General features: G+C 44.6%; 1 protein-coding gene and 1 long non-coding RNA gene across 9 annotated transcripts in view; one reads left to right on the forward strand and one right to left on the reverse strand.

The window, feature by feature from the left end:
- The window catches only part of ARHGAP32 (Rho GTPase activating protein 32), a 259692-nt gene that overhangs the window by 228867 nt on the left and 10567 nt on the right, over window positions 1–20258 (forward strand). For all 7 annotated transcript variants that reach the window (XM_069788197.1, XM_069788195.1, XM_069788198.1 and 4 more), the window contains 8 exons: window positions 7368–7470; window positions 10682–10826; window positions 11552–11634; window positions 14059–14166; window positions 15423–15568; window positions 17854–18055; window positions 18845–18990; window positions 19910–19984. In XM_069788197.1, coding sequence (XP_069644298.1) covers window positions 7368–7470; window positions 10682–10826; window positions 11552–11634; window positions 14059–14166; window positions 15423–15568; window positions 17854–18055; window positions 18845–18990; window positions 19910–19984 — 1008 coding nt within the window. The remainder of the gene's footprint in view (window positions 1–7367; window positions 7471–10681; window positions 10827–11551; window positions 11635–14058; window positions 14167–15422; window positions 15569–17853; window positions 18056–18844; window positions 18991–19909; window positions 19985–20258) is intronic.
- LOC138686202 (uncharacterized) overlaps window positions 848–20258 on the reverse strand; it is a 49739-nt gene continuing 30328 nt past the window's right edge. Inside the window, exons 2-4 of one of the 2 annotated variants that reach the window (XR_011325576.1) lie at window positions 15355–15595; window positions 3347–3551; window positions 848–2967 (exon numbers count right to left, since the gene is read on the reverse strand). This is a non-coding gene — a long non-coding RNA (uncharacterized lncRNA). Of the gene's footprint in view, window positions 3552–15354; window positions 15596–20258 lie in introns of both variants that reach the window. The other variant, XR_011325575.1, reaches the window with a different exon arrangement.

A 20258-nucleotide genomic window follows, 5' to 3' on the forward strand; every position in this document is an offset into this window, starting at 1 on the left:
GACATGCCAAAACCAGTTTTCTTTCAGTATTTCACAATTTATAGTAATTTTTTAATCAAAACCCATCTCCAAAGGAGTTGGGCAATCAATGACCGAAGCTGTGGTCAGAGTTCGGGCCGGTGAGCTGGGAGCAGCTCAAGCCCTGTCTCACAAGCTTTTTGTGGCCTTGGGGAGCTTGTTTGATATTTCCCTTTCTGTCTCCACGCTTGTAAAATGAAACTAATAGTCCGTATCTGCCCCCAAGGTGCCACAAGGGTAAGTTTCTTAATACTTGTGAAGTATGTGGAGGATTAAGAGCATGCTATAACCATTAAATAGTATTTGTCCAAGTGTTAACACAGGTTGGTATGCTAGATCCAGAGGAGCCTTGAGATTGTCTGTAGGAAATAAGGAAACTTACCTGTATGTATCCCTTATATTTATTTTGTTCCTTGGTTGGGTTTGCATAATTTCACAAATCTAAACCTGTCAGACATTTTGGAAACCGAATGGTGCCGAATTCAGTGGAGGTCTTCCGTAAATCATGAAAAGCCTGTGTGTTTTAGGTGCCTAAATGTTTCTTCCGATACGGTAGTATGTGCCTCTGCACGCACAAACCCCTGTAACATAAAAGAGGGATCCTGCAGATGCGTTCTTTGCTACACGAACTCATTGAACACAAGTTGATACTTTTAAAGGCCAATAGTTTTGAGCTATTTGGGGCAAATTTCCAAACATAACAGGCACTGTTACTGCTTCACCATCTGCCTTCTGAATTGCTGGAACTCACAATTATTGGCTACGGGGTCAGCATTACAAAGAGGTACATGGGGTCCCCGTGGAGAATTACTTGTTTTGGGGAAGTACTTGCAGAAAGGGGCAGCTGAGCAGGCAGTACAAGCTTTTGCAGTTAAGAAAAGAGACAGTTTCTCTCTCCCCTTCTTTTTTACCCTGCCTGCAGCTGTGAGAAGAGAAATTCTTTATGCCTGAGTGACCCAGAGGACAGCAGGGAGTTGAAAATTAATTTGCATTTCGAAACACTACAGCTGTAGGGGGAGCAAACATGAGAAAAAAATGTTGCAGTCCCTGCAGGAATTGCTTGTGTTCTTATCCCTCCTCTCTTAACGAGGTGGATGCTTTTTTCCCCTCTCAGCTTATTGCACTAAGTGTAATTGATCTAAACAGAAAATGCTAGCGCACATACCAATGTATTAGTAGTATCTTTATTCCATTTGTGGATATTTTGTATTAAAAAGAAAAAGACCAACCCCAGAGAATTAGGTGGGTACAGGCTGGGAGATGGATGTGCTATACAAAGGCTCTGATCTTTGACAGGAGTGCAGTAAGGTACTGCTTGCAGTCCTCAAGCAAAAATGCCCTAGCAGAGACGTACCCACAAAATGGAGAATGTTGCTGATCTCGCAGGACTTGAAAAACATGGTCATCTACTTTCCTAGCCTGATGCAACACAGTGGGATTTATGTTGCTCAGGCTTGAACTTTGCACTTTGTTTTTACCCAGTTCCTGGGTAAGCGGCGATAAAAAAAAAAGTCCAGCCTTAAAAAGCAGAGTCCGGTGCCAGAGGCCGATTTCACAAATGGGCGCTGTGTGGTGTCTGCTCCTGGAACCCACCCATGGTTTATGGCCCCCTCTTCCATTATTGCACTTTTCCCAAGTGCAAAAGTCACACTTCAAATAAGAACGCTGCATGTTACCAGGAAATAATGCAGCTGGTGATAGCGGGCTTGGAAATCACGCAACTCGTCAACAGCATAAATGATTTTAATGTGGGTCACTTCTTGGACATCGGGAAGAGAGCACCTTGAAGGAGGTTTGCTGTTTGGTTGGTCTGCTACTTCTCTCTTACTCCTGCTGATTCACACGAGAGGACGCAGATTTAGGAGCACGACAAAAGTCCTTAGAAGAGAATCTTTAAAGTTTGATTTCTTTCTGAACGTGCAGGGGATGGTGGGGTCTGCGTGCTTGTAAAATGACAAGCCCGGGCGACTCACCGGCTGGCAGGGAGCTCCTTACAGAACAAGAAAAAGGAAATTTTTAACCTCTCTGTCCCATGCTGGTTTACACCTTCTGTGTAACTTTCACTGTAAGATGGAGGGACGAGTTTCAGAAATGAGTACTTTGAAATGAGGTTCCTGTACAAAGTTACAGTCTGTATTATTACAGGGTTTTTTTACGTTGTTTTTTTTAGGAAATACTTGGATAGTTTTTAGCAAAATTGAGCTACAAATAGGAAGAATGATTGGGGTAAAAGCAACTGTATTTCTTCGGGTGAGGATATTCATTGTTAGGTTTTTACTTAACCACACATTAATATGGCCAGGCAGACAGGATTTATTGGGCTAATTTCCAATGTCTAGAAGTTGTCAGAGTCTCAGCTAGTCACCACCCTCAGGAACGGGGCACATCCACGATGCAGTTGGCACCTTTCGTATCGTACTGGGTGTTCTTGGGGCGCTTTATCTTCTGCGTGTGCCCATCCTTCCTCGTGGTTTGTAAGGGCAGCCTGGACAATTAAGAGTGAGCTGCCTCCACCTAAACTTTATCTTACGGCCGATTGGTTTCAGTTTATATTCTTGCGGCTCAAAACATAGCCCTTAACCTTCTGTTATGTTCCTTCACTCAGTTTTGGGTTCTTCGTATGCTTCCTAAGTATCGTTACAAGTACTTGATAGCCGTGGTTATTACCTTTGTTTAGGCGGTTCGGAGTGGCACTCGGGACAGTTTATTTCATTTTCCTCGCTCCTGCTGGGCTGCAGGTTTAGCTTTCCGCGTTCGTTTGCTGTGTGTGGAATTCAGCTGAGCAGCTGCATTTCAGCGTGCTATGGTCCATTAACCAGCCAAAAGGCCTGGCTTGTGCAGCAGTTCACCTTACTGCTGTAATATTGTGAAAATGACACCGCTAGAGGGGAGCTTGATGGGAGGCCTCGTTCCCCAGGCTGAACAAATAGTTCTGATTCCAGTAACGTACTAAGAAAATAAAAAAAAAATAAAATAAAAAAAAATAAAATCAGGGAAGCCTCCCAAAACCCAGGGAGGGAACATTACAAAAGATTAAAAAGGAAACAATAAACCCAAGATGATAGGAAGGGAAATGTGCCTGATTTTGAGATGAATCAAAATGTTCTTCAGAATGAAAACCATAAAACTCCTGCTTCCTCTTAATGGCAGAGAATTAACCAGTTAACGAGCCCTAGGAGATGCAATAAACCTTTCAAACCAGCTGAGAGATGCTCAGGAATGAGTTGAATAAATTCCTTTAGCTGCTATGGCGATGAAATATGCTAGGGTCTCCTTTGTTGACGCGTCCACATTTCCAGCCTTTTGCGCTTTGTTTCCTGGAACTTACCTGTTATTTGAGACAGCAAAGGGAGGGAGGGAATGAGGGAAGGGGATGCATTTTGGAACGGGAGACGTGAACGGTGCCGAGATTCTCCTGAAGAGGTAGGTGTTCAAATGTAGCACCTGCCAGTGGATTTGAGAGGGCTGCAGCTGAGTCAGTGACTTCATTGCAGAGAGATTATCTGGCGTCAGTGGCTGAAGACGGTATTGCTCTGGAAAGGAATAAAACCAACAGGGAGTATTAGTACATTTTCATCACTTGCCTGGGAACGTGGAACTGGAAAGGGCTGTGTGCTGGGTTTAATAAACACAGACGCTGATTCTGGGCAGAGGGTTGTTGGGGCTGGAGGAATATACTGTGTGTTACCCTGTGCTTGTTCGCTCCTGTGCCTTTCCCGAAGTGGCCTGCTTGCGGCGGCTGTCAGAAAGCGGGTGCTGAGCTAGGTGGCTGTTAATACAAACCACGTGCGTGATCAAGTCTGGTTGTTATAATTGCAGGAAACCGCAGTAATTAACTAACATTAATAGAGTTTTAGTGTAGATGCTACTACATCCTATGAGAAGAAATCTCCATCAGTTTCCTGCTGTGATGCAGCTGGGATACCTCTCTGATTCAAATCTGACTATCGGTTTGGGATCTAGAAGCCAAAATTGGGACGTGAACACAGAAGTTCACCTCTGCAGCAGGGGAGGGATTTATGCACTAGAGATAGGTACCCGAAAAAGTCACAATATGATGTCAGAAGCCACCGCAGGTGGTGGTCTTGGCACACTTCACATTCGCAAAATTAAGTCTTGGCTTGTGCTGTCATCCTGCCATTTCGTTCTGGTGGTAATAGACACCATTCCCTCCATATGTGTGTATATGCATGTGTATAAATGTATATTTAGCTAACGGGCTTGGGATTCAAAGGGCAGAGGGAGGTTAAACACGCATGTAATTGTCAGGTGTCGTCTTTGTTCAAATATCAGAAAAATCAAGTCATCGTTCCAGCAAAGGGCCTTCAAGTATAATTATAGCCCTACTTGAATTTCAGTCACTTCTCCAACCATGCAGAATTCCCCCAAAATATCTGTGGTGCTGGCACGATACATTTAGCTTAAAGAACAGATCGTCCCAGTAACCAGATTGGGAAATGCGTGGAACAAGCCTGCTAGAATTTTTTTCAGCGTATATTAATCATTCTAACTGTGCCCAAGACCTTCCATGACAAAGAAGTACTTCAGGAAGCGTATTGTTGGTGCTACATCCCTCACCTTCCCCCCTGTTCTCCCTTGACCTGGTTCACATTGTCACAACAGGTTGCTGCTCAGCTGAACTGGTACGTAAATACCATTCTTACCATGCTGTTTGTTTACACAGCTAGATAAACCCCAGAAGGCTAAGGCCTTGGAAACATGCAGAGCTCGCTCCCTGTGGCACAGGCCTTCAATTAGGAAGCGCAGGCGGGCGTCCCAGCTGTGTTCGTGGTACGTAGATAAACAGGAGAGCTGGCTGGGTAAGCTCCCCTGCCCGGTGCGTGCATCGCCCTTCTCGGATGGTATCAGCCCCCCTGGTGGGAATTAGGCAGGCAGGGAACGTGCTATTTATTTATTTGCTTATTTATCTATTTCAGCGGGTGCTACTGATTTCAAGGGAAACCCTATTGAGATTCCAGTATGGACCATTAAAGTCTTTGGGTTTTTGCAGCTAAGTGTTAGCAGATCTTGCCACAACACTTTAAAACTTGGGTAAACTCCTTTACCCGATCCTTTGTGACTCCTGCGGTCGGGCAGTTGGCCGAAGGAAACGCCGCTGATGCAGCGCTGAGCCCAGCAGCCTCGCGCAGTTCGCTGGTGAGACCTCTCGCCTTTTGTAATGGGTGGTGGTGGGGAGAGGCACACACGTGGACATCTGGCATAGTCTTGCTTGGTTCTTGGTGAAATCAAAATGAGCACGCGTCTAGTGTCTCTTGCAATCCAGGGTGTTCTCGGTGTCAGCATCTAAAGCGTTGCCCTTTACCTTCGCTGCAATGGTTGATGCTGTTCTCATCTCTCTGCTTTTCTGCACCAGTTTATACCTGGGTCACACTTGTCTCCTAACGCTGTAGTGCAATGCAAAAATGTATATTTTAGTCCTTTTTGGCAACTGCTTGAGTGTGTCCTTCCCTGTCCACTTAAAAACTTTCTTCTTTGAGAGGTGTTGAAACTTTCTGGGTAAAGGGGTAAGTGGTGTCCTGCAAAAACGTTTCTTGAAACGGTATTAGAATGAAGGGCCATTTGTTCTGCCTGCTCTGATCTCAGACACGCAGCTTACGGTGTGGTGGGTGACTGATGCACGTTTTACCAACGCGCTCTGCAAATGTGTATTCGCTCAGCGGTGAGAAATTGTTGCTTATCCTGGCTTAGATGCCTAAACGTGTGTCTGGTTGATTCCTGAGACCAACAGTTGTGGTGCTGCTCTGAGCTCGCTCACAAGGCTGCAAGAGGTACCTTTAGCTTTGGAGCAGATGCGGAGTTTTCCTTCTGCGAATGTCTCTGGTTGCATTGGTGGAAACTGAAGTTTCCATTGCACCTACAGGGGAGAGCAGAAGGTGATCACCTCTGCCGGTTTTCTCTCCCCAAAAAAGCAGCACCTGGTTTCCAAGGCTCGCTCTATGCCATTGCTTAACGTACAAGGGCTCTGCTTGCCCCGAAGTCTGCATCTTGCTTTGGAAAACAGTGAGAGATGTTGTAAATGCCTAGTCATGCAATACTAGAGTCTGGCTGGCTGAGTTTTGACTGTCTCTTGGTACCTTTGATTATTGCAGGTCCAGGGCCTCATCTACTAGAGCTGAGCCTGCGTGTTTGACGTGCCATGCAGATTTACGGGTTTTGCTCTGTCCTGTGCTCGAGTGCGCAGCAGATGTGCCCTTAGCCCTGGATGCACCTGCTGATTTCCAGGGAACCATTTAAAATGAGTCTTTTCTCTAGCTGTGTGAGTGTTTGCTGCAAGCTGGCAAAAAAGCAGCAAAGCGGCTGGGGAGGGGAAAGCACAGAGCATCTCAGTTCAGTAGCACTTAGGAGAACTGACTGGCAGATGGCATTTGGTGCTTGATATAAGGGGATTTGCCACATGACCTATTGAGAATCTGTGTCACGTGGCAAATTGATCAGACCTGGCATCTAATGTAAGAATAAATCTAGATCATCGTAGGAGCTGTAGCATAAAGGTGGCTTGCAGAGAAATCCACAAGGATCTGAGTTTTTTCCATGAAGATTTGCTGATGCTCGCAAGAGCTCGATCCTACTTCTCTTCCTGTGTTCAGGACAGTTTTATCTTCCTTTTATAAATAAAGTAATTTGCTCTTCCTTAAGCTTACAAGGATGGACAAATAGCTCCATCCGTGGATGCTGCATGAGGCTGAGAAGTCAACTGGAAGGAATCGGTTGGTGAAGCGGCTTGAATATTAACTTGACACCTAATTATATCCTCTGGGCTTATTTTTAACATTCTGTCATACCCCGGTCTGTCTGCAATTTCTGTGAGTGTGGTATGTTGCGTAGCTATCTAAATCCAGTCACGCTCCGGTAGGCATTGGGGATGAAATTAGCAGTTGTAAAAACTCCTGGCCCTGGTGCAGAAAGTAGCATCTCCTTAATGTTTATATTTGCTTAAACCAAGCAGTATAGGTTAATCTTGTATAGATTTGAAAACAAAGGAAGTCTTTGGCCAGAGAGAGTGTATTTACTCAATTTTATAGCTCTTTTGGAATGGAATTTACCACCACAGTTCTTGTGGGAGTTGTGATGGGACCTGCACTGTCTCTGCTTGACCAGGATTGACTTCTTTCACCCTGATTCATATCCTGGCGTTTCTTTAAAGCAAAGAACACCTCTGACCAGTTGCCACACCAACTCCTAAAGTTAAATTTCTTCCAGGCTTTCTCCTCTAAGGAAGAGCTAAAGCAGTAGCCCAGCTGGGCCTAGTTTATGGCATCTGACAAGACCACAACTTGAACTAGGACTTTAATAACACACTGAACTAACCAACACCGCTTGTTCTTTAGTCCCCCAGGTCCTCAAGAGCTGCACTGAATTCATTGAGAAACATGGCATTGTGGATGGAATATATCGTCTGTCTGGGATCGCGTCCAACATCCAGAAGCTACGGTAAGGGCGCTGTGTTTGACAAACCTGTTTGCAGGGGAGCATGGGGCACGTGCTGGGTTCGAAGGCTGTGCTTGCAGAAGCCAGCACTGTGGCAATTGTGGGGCAGGCTGTTCCAGCAGCTCCGACACGGGTGTGCAGTCTGTCCTCGATGGATGGTACGCTGGGTCTGGCATTGTTTTGGAGCAACACAGGTTGTTCAGTCCACTTCATTTTGCAGGAAGTTTTCCTTCAGGATAAAGTATCGGAAGGCTCTGGGATCGTGGTGGCACTGTGCTGTCACATTTCATTCCTGTTTCCTCTTGCTCCCAGAGCCCTTTCGAGCAGCTGCTATTTCTCCTTGGTGCTTTGTACTCCAGGCATACTAGCAATTAATTGGTAACATGCAAAGAATACTTGCATAATCCTTGGTGGGTGGCATTGCCATGCTGCGTGGCTGTGCAGGGAAAGGCTAGGTGTGCGTCCTCCCCAGTTAGAAGCTGTTCTCATCACAGTAGATGGTCTTTATCCTTTTGCAAGGCTGTTTTTCCTCCCGTCATTTGGTATGCATTTTCCTGTTGTGAAGGGACTGAGAGAACCTAGTGGGATGTGACTAATTCCAGTGTTGATCCTAGGCCCAGGGCCTCACAGAGGGAGCCAAGGGTATTTTCCATATGAAGGATATCCTTTTTGTACCAGCTATTCCCAAGTTCAATGGACAGGTTTGAGCCGGTACAGTTACTGTACAAACCCGTGTATGGATGGGCTTATTCTGGTTCAGCTTAATCCTGTTTCTCATCACAGTAAGTTCCGTTTTAAAAATCTGCTCCCGAGGCTTTGATACGCAGGCTCCAAAGACTCCGATTGTAGCTGTTGCCCACAGCAGTCTTGGCTGAATAAAATGTTTGCCCTTGCTTCAGTTACATCCCATTAATTCCCCACTTTGACTTGTGCTGGACCATCTTTCTAACCGCTGCCCTAGTCCATTTTTTCCCTTTGTGTTGCCAAGACCATTTTCTCCTTCACTGTTTTCCAAAGGTGCTTTAAAAACTTTCATGGCATAATTCCCTGGTACAGTAGAGAGAATGAAGTGACAGCCTATTTTTCAGCTTTCTGGGGTGTTCCAAAGACAAAAGGAAGGGAGTACATGGCATAACTTGTAGACACTGTCCCTTTCATCTAAATCGCTACAGATTTTCATAAGTGTTTGATTAATGTAGGACACGTTGCATGGCTGTAGTTTCCAGCTATATAAACAGATCATTAGGCTTATTTCAAAGCTAGGGCTGCAGTATCCTTATAAATGAGTCACTGTTCTTAAGTTTCACATAGAAGAATTGGATCTCCCAGATTTAAAGGGCTTTTTGGTTGGAGAGAAAGTTGGAGAATTTATTCCACGTGGGAGATTTACTCCAGGACAGAAGTTGGCTCTTTAGCAGTGCAGTAGCCGTCTTTATTTGGCTGGTAGGCAAAACAGAGCGAGCGTTGAGTTGGTGTGTTTATCCCTGTATTCTGGCTCTGGATTTTTTTGAGAGACTGTGGAGTTGTATTCTTCTACTAACAAAGTACCTATCTTCCTTTGGGGTCAAAAGAGATAACATGTAGCTCTCGAAGCAGCCAGTGCAGAGAGAAAAAAGGCTGAATGTAGTAAGTAGGGCTTCCCTTTCTTCACTTCATCTTCTGCTTCTGCAGGGGTACGTCTCTGACACAGTGTGAGATTTGTTCCTCGGAAAATATACCGGAGTACCGGGAGTACTGGAGTAGGGCAGGATATGGCCAGAGAATTTCAGCCAAGGCTGAGTGTATTTGTGTGGGGTGGGTTGGTGTCTTTCCCTGATCTCCCTTCTGAGCTCCCTCTTCTTCTGTGGAGCCAAGTGCAGGAAATAAGTTTCTGTCCCAGATATGAGTAAGTGATGAGTCAGAACATGCCTGTGGGAGCAGTATATACTGAACACTGAGGATTGTGGCTACAGGCAATCCATCAGTTGGGGAAAACAAAAACCTTAATTTCCTTCTGTGCTGTCTTTGGGCTGAGGAACTGGGGTGGACTGTTCACCCCCTTGTCTGAAGAAGTAGAGACCTCTTCTGCCCCCCAGTCTGGCGTGGTATGAATGGCTTCCCTCACACAGCCTTCACGTCTAGGGGAAGGAAGGAGCTCCTTCCCGATCCTGTAAGGGATGTACAGTTGACCGCTGCAGTTACAAATACGCCTGGTGCCTTGGGCACAGGTACAAACTGGTTCTGTTCTGTAGGCAGAGAGAGGCGAGCTCGGCCTTTGCGCTGTGCTGAAGGCATGTTTTATCATCTTCTGCATTACAAATTGCCTGGCTTGGACAGGGGGAGAGGCCAGGGATGTTGCCACCAAGCCCCCGACGTTGTTGTGGTTGTAGTGTAGACAGGATGACTCCCTGCGTTGATGATAAGCCGTTTTGGTTTACGACTTGACTTAAAGACCCTTGTAGGGAAACCGAGCTTCAGCGAGAGCGGCCGTATTCTCCCAGCTCCCCGTGGCCTGACTCACCAGGCTAGTCCCTGCAAATCTGTCCTGCTAATTTGAAACAGCACTTTCCATGCAGATATTCTAGCAGCAAGGCAGCCTTTGGCCTTCTACGCTCAGCTTTTATTTCATAAATGTTTGTGATTTTGGTTTTTCTCTCTCTGAAAACCAAGGGACTGCTCGGGGATTTTCTTCATGTGGTTGCTGGCTCTCTCCACCCTGTAGCAGAGGCGTGCTCAGCTCACCAGCTTGTCCCCAAGGAATTGCTGCACACGCTAGTTTCCATGTGCAGCAGCTGCCGATGGTACTGCTGCTCCGCATTGCTTTATCGCTTAAATTTCCAGGCCTTTGAAATGCAAAGGGACAGCAGCTTTCGTTCAGACCTGCGGGCACTCCTCCTCCTGCAGCTCCCAGTCCCAGCCCTTGGGAGTTAAATATTCAGATTGTCTCCGTGGTCGTGGAAGACATTCTCTGATGACTTTGTGAAAAGCAAAAGGGATTGCAGACTAGCCAATCAGTTGTAAAACTAACTGAAAATGCCTTGTTGGGTGAGGGGGGGTCTCATTTTTGGAAAAATCCACTCTAGCAGCACCACAACCATGGGTCATGTGGCTTTGGTGACTATTTTTTCCCACAAATCAGGAAACCCTTGCTTTTCTCGACTGTAATTTGCGCTGGGTTTTATTTTCATTCCTCCTTTTCAAACTCCTTTGCCCATTTTTCTGTTCTCATTTCCAGCCACGAGTTTGACTCCGAGCAGATTCCTGACTTGACAAAGGATATTTACATCCAAGACATTCACTGCGTGGGCTCCCTCTGCAAACTGTACTTCCGCGAACTCCCGAACCCTCTGCTGACCTATCAACTCTATGAGAAGTTCTCGGTGAGTACAAGGCAATGCCTTTCACTTTCCACTTCAGCGTGACTTCGTCTACACAGGTGGAACAGAGAAATACCGAAAAGGAGCCAGCAGCAAGCTGAATCTGTCTTCCACGCACCTTTTTTTGTTTTACTTCTGCTTAAGGTGGTGTTTTTAGAGAGATCAGAAGCGCCTGTCTCCAAAATTACCGGCCTAACACCAATCCAGTTTGTGCTGCCCACACACCAAATTCCCACTGCTGGTGGCATTCTGCCATTTCAAAAGTGCAGCGGTGCCCCAGGTTTGAGGTCCCTTTTCTGTTTGCCCTGTAGGCTTACGCACGCGTGCCTTTGTCCCCTGTGCCACACCATATTGATTCCACTTTTGGGGCCTCAGTAGAAGGTTACTCGGGACACTAACAATGCTTTGCAAGAATTCCCCTGTCGTTTGCCATTCCCCAGTGATTCCTCGAACAGGAGCGGGATTAGAAGCAAATGCTACTTGGAGCTGAACGTCCTCTGCAAGGAATTGCTCTGAACAATTCAGCCATAAAGTGGCCCAGATCTTGATCTACTTGGCCTTTCTCACATTATCTTTGTGCCGGTCTGTCCCCAAGAGACAGTTGCCTCTCCAAAGGTAGAGCAGAGCAACAAAATCCCGAGGAACAGTACTATCAGCCAGGTGGTTCAGGATGCTGTGGCAGGTATCTAGTCTTATTGGCAGCTAAACCCCTTTCTGCCTTCTTCCAGGACGCTGTTTCTGCTGCTACAGATGAAGAACGGTTGGTTAAAATCCATGATGTCATCCAACAGCTGCCCCCTCCTCACTACAGGTTAGTGCAGCCTTTACTCCGGTTATAGCTCGGTGTTTTATTATTGCTAGCATTTCGGGAACGAACGATTCCAGTTCTCCCTCTCAAGATAGCTGCACTGTGCCTCTGTGTATTAAAATGGTTTATGGCGATATAAAGTTGATTTATATTTTAATTAGCATTACCAGACAAACACTATACACTTCGCATAGTCTTGTTTGATTTCCTTGGAAACGACGTATAAGAAAGAGGTGAATACAAGCTTGTTATGTCAGAATTGGCTGCTATCGCTAAGGAAATAGTTTTATTGCGGAGTGGGGGCAGGGAGGTACAATACCAGCTCTAGGAATGACAATTTAAAAAAGTGAAATGTAGCCAAAAAATTGGTTCAGGCCTTCAGTTTAATTTAGTCAAGTGTATTTTGTCTCCAGTTCTGCACACCCTGCCCCCAGCAGTAATAGTAACTAGCAAATGATAACAATGCTCTAGTAGAATAACTAATTATAATAATATATTCAAACTAATCGGTGATACATGGTAATGAGTCTTGACTAAGTATAACAACACATTAATGGTCTTTAGTATTAAAAATCAGGGCAGGGTATGGTAAAAAGGCATCAGACAAAGTATGGTGATTGGTATTAATAACTAAATACTATATGTTAATGATTCTTTAAATAGTATTAATAACTAACTAATTATTGTAATGATGTATGGTAAGTAGTCTTCACCATTTATGTATCGTAATTGGTATAAATAGCTAATTACAGTGTATGTTGAAAGTTATTTAAATATCAATAACTATTGTAATTAGCTGCACCAATTGTGATGCTGGGACCTGAATGGTTTAGGTGACCATTGATAAGAGTATGCAGATGGCTATTGATCTCTACTGGTAATACTTTATCATCATTGACAATTAGCTTATTAATTTGTTATTGTAATGCATGTTAATTTGCAGAACCAGTTATGATTCTGTACCCTGAGTGGTATAGATATGGCGAGTTGCAATGCATGAAGATAATTATTTGGATATTGATAGCTATTTCTAAAAATTTGTGCTAATAAATATTTAACTTTTAATTATTGCAATGTCTGGTAGTTAGCTGGACAATTATAGTATAGGTTATCTGAATATCAATAACTCATTATATGGTCATTAATCTTAACTAATGCATTAGAAGCTATAAAGGTGTGCCACTTGCTATTTAAATAACAGTAACTAATTAGGGTAATAGCTGGTACTTTGGGGGCAGGGCCTTGAAGAGGCCCTTCTCCAAACTAAACTAATCATCATCTTCATCTCCTTTTCTTTGGTGCATTCCCCCTTTTCTCTAAAGTGACTCTTATTTTATGGGGTGAACACACTTGTATAACTTGGAGATGGTGATGCCTGTGTGGGGGCCTTAGTCTTAGACCAGAGAGGGTGGCCACGTGGATGCAAAATGATGTAGAGGGACAGGGCTGCTGCTCTCCTCCTTCGCTGAGGTTTGCTTGAAAAAGATAAAAAACACTTTATTCTTCTGCTACTCTGAGATGAGAAGTTCTATGCAGGTAACTAACTGGCCTTTGGCAGCTTAAGCTAGAACTGTCCATTTTATTTCCAGCCAGAAATATCCCTGTTCACTTCAGGCCTTGTGCATTTGTGGAATTTTGAGCCCCAGACCCCGCCATGCTGCTCCCCCACCAAGAAAAGGGTACACACTGAGACATGCACAAGCCAGGGCTGCTGCCAAGCAACAGCACTGAGGAGGATACATCAGCATTTTCATTACCACCTTGTGCTCCCTCCTCCTCCTGGGTATACAGCAGTGTTTAATATGAAAATTTTTTTTTTTTTTTTTTATGTGAACAGAAGAAGCCTCTGACATTTAACCTTGTGTCTTATATACCTATAAAAAACCTGTAGCCAGTAATTTTTTAAGTAGAACTCAGATACAATTTGCTGGTTTTCAATATCCTGGGGTGTCTAAAGAAATATTCCCCCCCTTAGCAGGATTACCGTTCTCCATCCTTCCCCACCCCTATCTAATGAGCACTGCAGCGCTGTCCCATACAGTGCATTTCTGTCGCACAGTGTTACAGGAAAGCAGCCAAGCGGTGAAGTTCCAGGGCACTCTGCTTCTAGATCCTGCTGTGCTGGTAGCATTTAGATTACCCCTGTCCTTCTCAGTGTTTGCTGGATCCAGCCCTTGGACTGAGGGCAGATGCTTAGGCCATCTTTTCACTGAGCCTGGACAAATCAGGAGAGACTCCCCTCAGCTCTCCCCCAGTGTAATTATTTGCTAAAGATAGCTTTGAGCATCAGTTTTAGCATACATAGTTCAACATTTTTTTCTGTTAGCTGTCAAACCAAAAGAAAATAATGAACTGAGGTTTGTTTTGTAAATTGCAGCGTGACTTTGCTCATCGGTGCTGAACATTTGCCTATCTCCTGTTTTCCAGGACGCTGGAGTTCCTAATGAGACACTTAGCTCGTCTAGCTGATTACTGCTCCATCACAAATATGCACACTAAGAACTTAGCAATCGTCTGGGCTCCAAACCTCCTAAGGTACTCTTTTTTTGTTTCTCATTTCAATACAAGATAAGCTTTTTATAAATATAAAAAAACCAGACAGATACCTGTTCTCCAGAAAAATCATTACTTTTGACCGTTGAGAAAGAGATTTTCCTTTCTTCCATCCAATGTGCTCTTCTCCTCCTGTAAAATTTCTAATAGGAAGTTATTTTAAGCAGGAGTTTGAGACCAACGGGCATGCTCCTGAACTAGTGATGTAAAATAGCCCCCTGCTGTTGTCAGTAGAAGCACCTGGCCAGAGAGAACACCCCAGTATTATTCTGTCTCGCTGCAGTGCAGTTCCACTGACTGCAGTTCAGTAGTGGCAAGGAAGGATTCCCTCCACCCCTCTTTCCTAGGTGATAATTTCCCCTCTCCTGGTTAGATGAGACTAGTGTGTCCTTGATCATCCAGGAAAATTTGTTCAGTGGCGTCACTGATTTCCCACTGCATAAGTCTCTAGACTGACAGCTTTTGGCTGCAAAAATTCAAACTTATGGAAATGATCTTGGAAAATCTGTCCCCTAAAATTTGTTTTGAATGTGCATAATAGGGTAGTTTAAAGTTAATGGTGTAATTTAAAAATTTTGCTTTAAAAGAAAAGAAAGAAAAAAAACCACAAAAACACCCTGGCCTCTATTGTATTGATTTCTGGACTGCTTTTATTACCATCCTGAGAAATCTGAGTCATAGATTCCCCTGTGTGCAGTTAATGAGGGTAAGCTCTTTCTCTTTTTTGGCAATACACCCACAAGCAGTCAAATGATCTCGTTTGAGTTTGCTTTTGTGAATATCGGGGTGCTTGCTGGGCAGGATCAGTTGGAGACATTCCCTGCTAGAGGAAAAAAATCACATTTAGAAGGCCACAGTGGACTTTGTACAATGCCACTGCATTAAACTGCTGCCATTCACAATATCTGGAAATAAGCTAACAAAAAGCTCGCCACTTTGCATATGCAGTTTGTCTACCTCCATCCGGACCTGCCACACACTTCTTTTCCTTCTAGACCCTGCATTCCTCTTACCATTTCAATAAGACTCAAACCTGAACCCCAAATCTGCATATAAATCACTAATCATTTGTGTAATGCTTTGATGAGATTTAGCCTCTTAACTGCCCTTAAAGTCTTGTCTGCCTGAGCAACCAGGCACAATAGCTCTCAACACGTGCCAAAGCCTTACCCAAAAGGGGCGCATCTTCCCGTGTTCTTCTGGCTGGCTGTGTTTCATTTAATCTGCCTTTTCTTCAGATCAAAGCAGATAGAGTCTGCCTGCTTCAGTGGAACAGCTGCCTTCATGGAGGTGCGGATCCAGTCGGTAGTTGTGGAATTCATCTTGAACCACGTGGACGTCCTCTTCAGTTCCAAACTCAGCTCAGTCATACGAGATGGAGCAGGTATGTGTCTTCCTCCACTAGTTTTACCTTGATTAAAACAGGTAGCAGACATTTCATGGGTATCTGAGCCTCCCCTGAGACATTTCAAATGTGTTTTTACTGTAACCTAGAGGACAGATTTCCAGGGTTATGATGTTAGAACCTGCCCAGTATAGCCCGGTTTTAGAAAGTGCTGTCAGTACCTTTCTCAGAAGGCAATGATGCTCTACAGCAGTGCACATCTTAATGTTTGGCTGCTACTTTTATGCCCTAGCACTGAGAAATTGTAAGGAATTGCCCCTCCTTCTTTTTAAAACAGTCGTCATCGATGCTCCTGCATGCTTATCCATTTGAGCTATCTTACAGTACAACACAATGCGTGATCTGTCTACCCTTATCAGCACCTTGGAACATAAACAGAAATGAACTGATTCAAAGAAAGCTCTCTGTACTCGGTAATGTTGACACTAAGAAACTTAGTCTTGCTCTTAACAGGGAATATTTTGACATCTGCTGTCCTGGTTATTTCTTCTGCATAGTCTGTATGGCTTAATTAGCAGGGCCATCCAGCCACATGGCTCAGTCTGCCTTGGCCCTACAGCTATTGCCCAGTTCTCTGCTCGTGTTGCTGATTTGTGGCTTTAGGATGAGGAACAAACTGCAACGACACATTTGTGGCCAACCCTGGAGCACTCGAAACATCATTCAGCCTTGGAACCTACAAATTCCCTTGCGTAACTGCTAAGACCATTAAGTATACCTGTTCCACTGAAAACAAGCAGAGTTGCACCAGGAGGAAAGTTTACTCTCTCTGTTAGATCAACAAACATGGATACCACAAGCCATTACTACTCCTAAGCAGCATTAAGTGTGTACCATCTGCTTTGATAACCTGCCCTTCCTATGACATGTGCAGAGTCAGTGCAGTTACCACCACCTGTGCAGTACAGATAGCTGTTTTTCCAGTATATTTGCTGCTCCCCACTTTTAAACAAGCCCTACCTACTACTTAGGATAGCCGAGTTGCTCGAAGTCCAACTTTTGTTCCTGCTGGAAGGCAATTTTAAGTCAATAGGAGCCAGAGGTTAGCTTGGCTGAACAGTAATAGCCCACAGCAGGCTGCATTCTGCCAGGGGAAGATAAGCATGCTAAGAATCCAAGCCAAATGATTATCCAGGCTTAGAATGGACCATGTAAATTCGGCTAATTGTTTAATGACTTGGTCATTCTGCATTCAGTGTGCTTTGACACAAAACTGGCAGGGAGAAGGGTCAGGCTGTTTCACAGCCTAGCAGCTAAGCACAGGAATACTGTGCTACAGCAAGGCAGCATCCTCTCCGGTGCTTCCAAGAGCCGCTGGTTTTGAGCGCATCTTCTTGCCTGTACCCACCCCTAAGAGGTGTAAGTGGCATTCCCAAGCCTGCTTTAAGCCATTTCCAGGTAAGGCTATTGCAAAGACAGCCGGAAGCCAAACTTCACCCGCAATAGCATTTACAGTGGCAAACACGCACGAGACTGCACAGACTTCACCCAAGGGCTGTGATGCTGAAGGGACAGTAGTAGGAATGGAACCAACCAGGGTGTTGATGGGATGACATCTGTCCCCCCGCACCCCTTAACTCACACGAGAATAACCATATAAACGCTCGCACAACAAGCAAGGGCAAACAAAAAAGACAGCTGCTTTTACAACAGGCTCCTTGTGCTCCTCTGTTAGCAGTCTCCTCTATGCTGCAAGCTGACTTAACAGATCCTAGCAGCAGGAGGCAACAGCAACTACTTTTACAAAAATTGACATGTTCATCTCCAAAAACAAGCACAAGCCGTAAAAAGGCCAAAGGCAAGACAACACAGCTAGATTCTGTGTCCTCTGTCCATCTGTACGTTAGTTCGTAGCAACTTCAGTCGCACGTGGCGTTTCCTGTTGCACTCAGAGGTGGAACCTGGGAAGGACCAAAGCCAAGCTTTGTAGGAAGAAAAACTATCATTTTCTTCACAGGCTTTTGCATACAAATGAAGCTTAAGTAAAGTATGTCAGTGAAGGTTTCTAACCTACCTGCTTCCCTCCGCCTTTTTTTTTTTTGTCTTTTTAAAATACACTAAGCTGCTCTCAGTTATGAGAATTTAATTTTTTTTTGTCACAGGCATACCTCTGACGGAATGGTTATTTTGACCACATCTTCTAGTGGCTGGGATAACAAAGATCTAGAAAAATACAGCACCTCCCTAGACACACAGACCCCAAGCTTTGATCTCTGTACTGCTGTTTTCTGATTTTCCCTTTTGCCTGTGGTTTTCCCTTACAGGGCACAGTTCTTTATCACGGCCCAAGTCTCTGTTGGTGTCCTCTCCTTCCACAAAGCTGCTCACGCTGGAGGAGGCACAGGCACGGACACAAGCCCAGATCAACTCTCCCATCGTGGCAGACAGCAAATACATAGAAGTGGGAGAAGGCCCTGCAGCTTTACAGGGGAAATTCCACACGGTCATAGACTTTCCATCTGAAAGGTAGAGACAAGTTTGCTTTCCAGCATGTGTCATAACTGGGGTTTTTTTGATTACAGCAAAAACTTGCCAATATTGACTTATGCCTGTCCTATGTAAAGCATTGTAGCCAGTTTTCCACCTGCTTTGGACTCTCTGAGGATTCAGCTTACATCAGTTGTCTGGTGGACTTAGTTTAGCCATGTAACTTCTGTGCCACTCCCTCCTTTTTAGCAGCGTTATCATTAAATGTATAAAGCCAGGCCATATGTGATGCATATAGATGCCTGTACTAGTCATGCATACAGAAATGTAAACAGGGTGAACACCTGGAAACATTGGGGTTTTCTAGATTTCAGGACTAAGTGCCTGTAACAAACCCCGGTTCCCCTCGAAGTGGAGCAGTTGGACAGACTTGATGACACTAAATATGGCAGTGGGAGGAGGCAAATGTAATTTTACAGCATGAGAGAGAGATGCTTTTGAATACCTTTTATGGCTGCACAGTTCCTCAGAGAAATGGTGCATCTGCCAGCTAATTGAAAGCCATCCCTTAGCTGCTGTACTGCACGTGTATGGGCAGTACATTTGCTCACCTACATTGCACCCGCTTTGCGTAGTTTGGTGGAATTTACCCAGCAAGGCTTTAGGGCTGGGCTGTAAGAATGAAAACATCCTCAGCTATTTAAAAGAGACGAAGTTTCTAAGCTTTGTTTCAGCAGAAACCAGATAGTGCTAATAACCAACAACCAGCAGCAGGAGCTAAACGCAGCTTCCCCCTCCAACACAATTTGCTCTATTTTCTCACTCCAGAAAAAGACCGCCCAGCAAGATGAAGAAATCGCCAGTTGGCAGTTGGCGTTCCTTCTTCAACCTGGGAAAATCATCATCTGTGTCCAAACGCAAACTACAGCGCAATCCCAGCGAGCCCTCAGAAATGAAAGCCATAGCCCTGGCAGGTAAGGGTGCAAATCCAGCTTCCAAAAAACTGGGGTTTTCAGCAATGCAGATTTCATGTTTACAGTGTGCTTTTATCTCCTTCTAGCGTTCAAGCCGTGCATAACACCTTCAGTTAACTGCTGTCTTTCCTAAATGGATCTCACGTTAGCTCAAGAGCCAAACCTGCTAGAGCACCTACCTCTAACGCTTTTCTCAGAGTAGCTTTTGAAAGATGCTGCTCTCAAAAGACACACAATTTAACTACGTAAAGACACTTTGCCACAAACACATTCACCCCGAAAGCTGTACCACTGTAACTAGAGAAGGCATCCAACAACCTTCTGTAGCCACATCCACTGTACGTGGACTGAAGTCTCAGCCCTTTCCATGTACAGTTTACCATCTCTTTCCAAATTTAAAACCAGCAACAACATGTTTTTGCAGTAAAACACACCACAAATCCCTAAACATGGGCCAGTGAGGCCTTTTATCCCATCTTCTCCCCGGTGCCATTTTCAAAGACATTCTATGAATGTCCTTTAAGACTGTCTCCTTGGAGCACTGAAGTCATACCTGTTCAGTGCTCATAAAACAAGTTGTGTAAATGTTACTTTATTCCCCATTTTTAAGGGGTTTTGTTTGCTGGCAGGAGCCAACAATTATCACAGGTAAATCCAGGCAGAATCTGTAGCAGAATGATGTGGGGAGTTGTAACCTACCAAAACGGTAACTCCTGCAGCTGACAGGCTGGGAAACGTTTCCCCAGTCTGTAAAATGACTATCAAAAATTGATTTACTCACTTGTGAGAGAACTTTTACTCTCAGGACAGTGGTACTGGCGCTAGAAACCCATTTGTGTGTTTCCTGCCACCATTACATAGCTAAATATAAACCACTTTTACAGTTCAGCTTTTCACTGTCCTGGTTGCATTTCCCTAGGTGGACGAGGAGACAGTGGGACTCTTCGCTCAGCTAAAAGCGAAGAATCGCTTACCTCTCTGCATGCTGTTGATGGTAAGACAAAACAGTACCTGTGCTTTTCATGTGTGTGGATTAAAAAAGGCTGTTTGACATTACTGACTGCAGATATTCAACAGGGCAGATTTTCCACCCCTCCAGTAAAAGCTGGACTTGCTAATTAACAAAGCGGCTTACTGCTGCCCAAAACAGATGGGCATCACAGAGAAATGCTCATCAGGTCTTTATTTTCCTTCCAAGGTAAAAAAAGCAAATCTCTTGCTTTTGTATAGCCAGTACCGCTTACATTCATTCCTTGCCCTCTCCCCTT

This window comes from Haliaeetus albicilla, chromosome 7, assembly GCF_947461875.1.
Source record: "Haliaeetus albicilla chromosome 7, bHalAlb1.1, whole genome shotgun sequence".
Lineage (NCBI taxonomy): Eukaryota > Metazoa > Chordata > Aves > Accipitriformes > Accipitridae > Haliaeetus > Haliaeetus albicilla.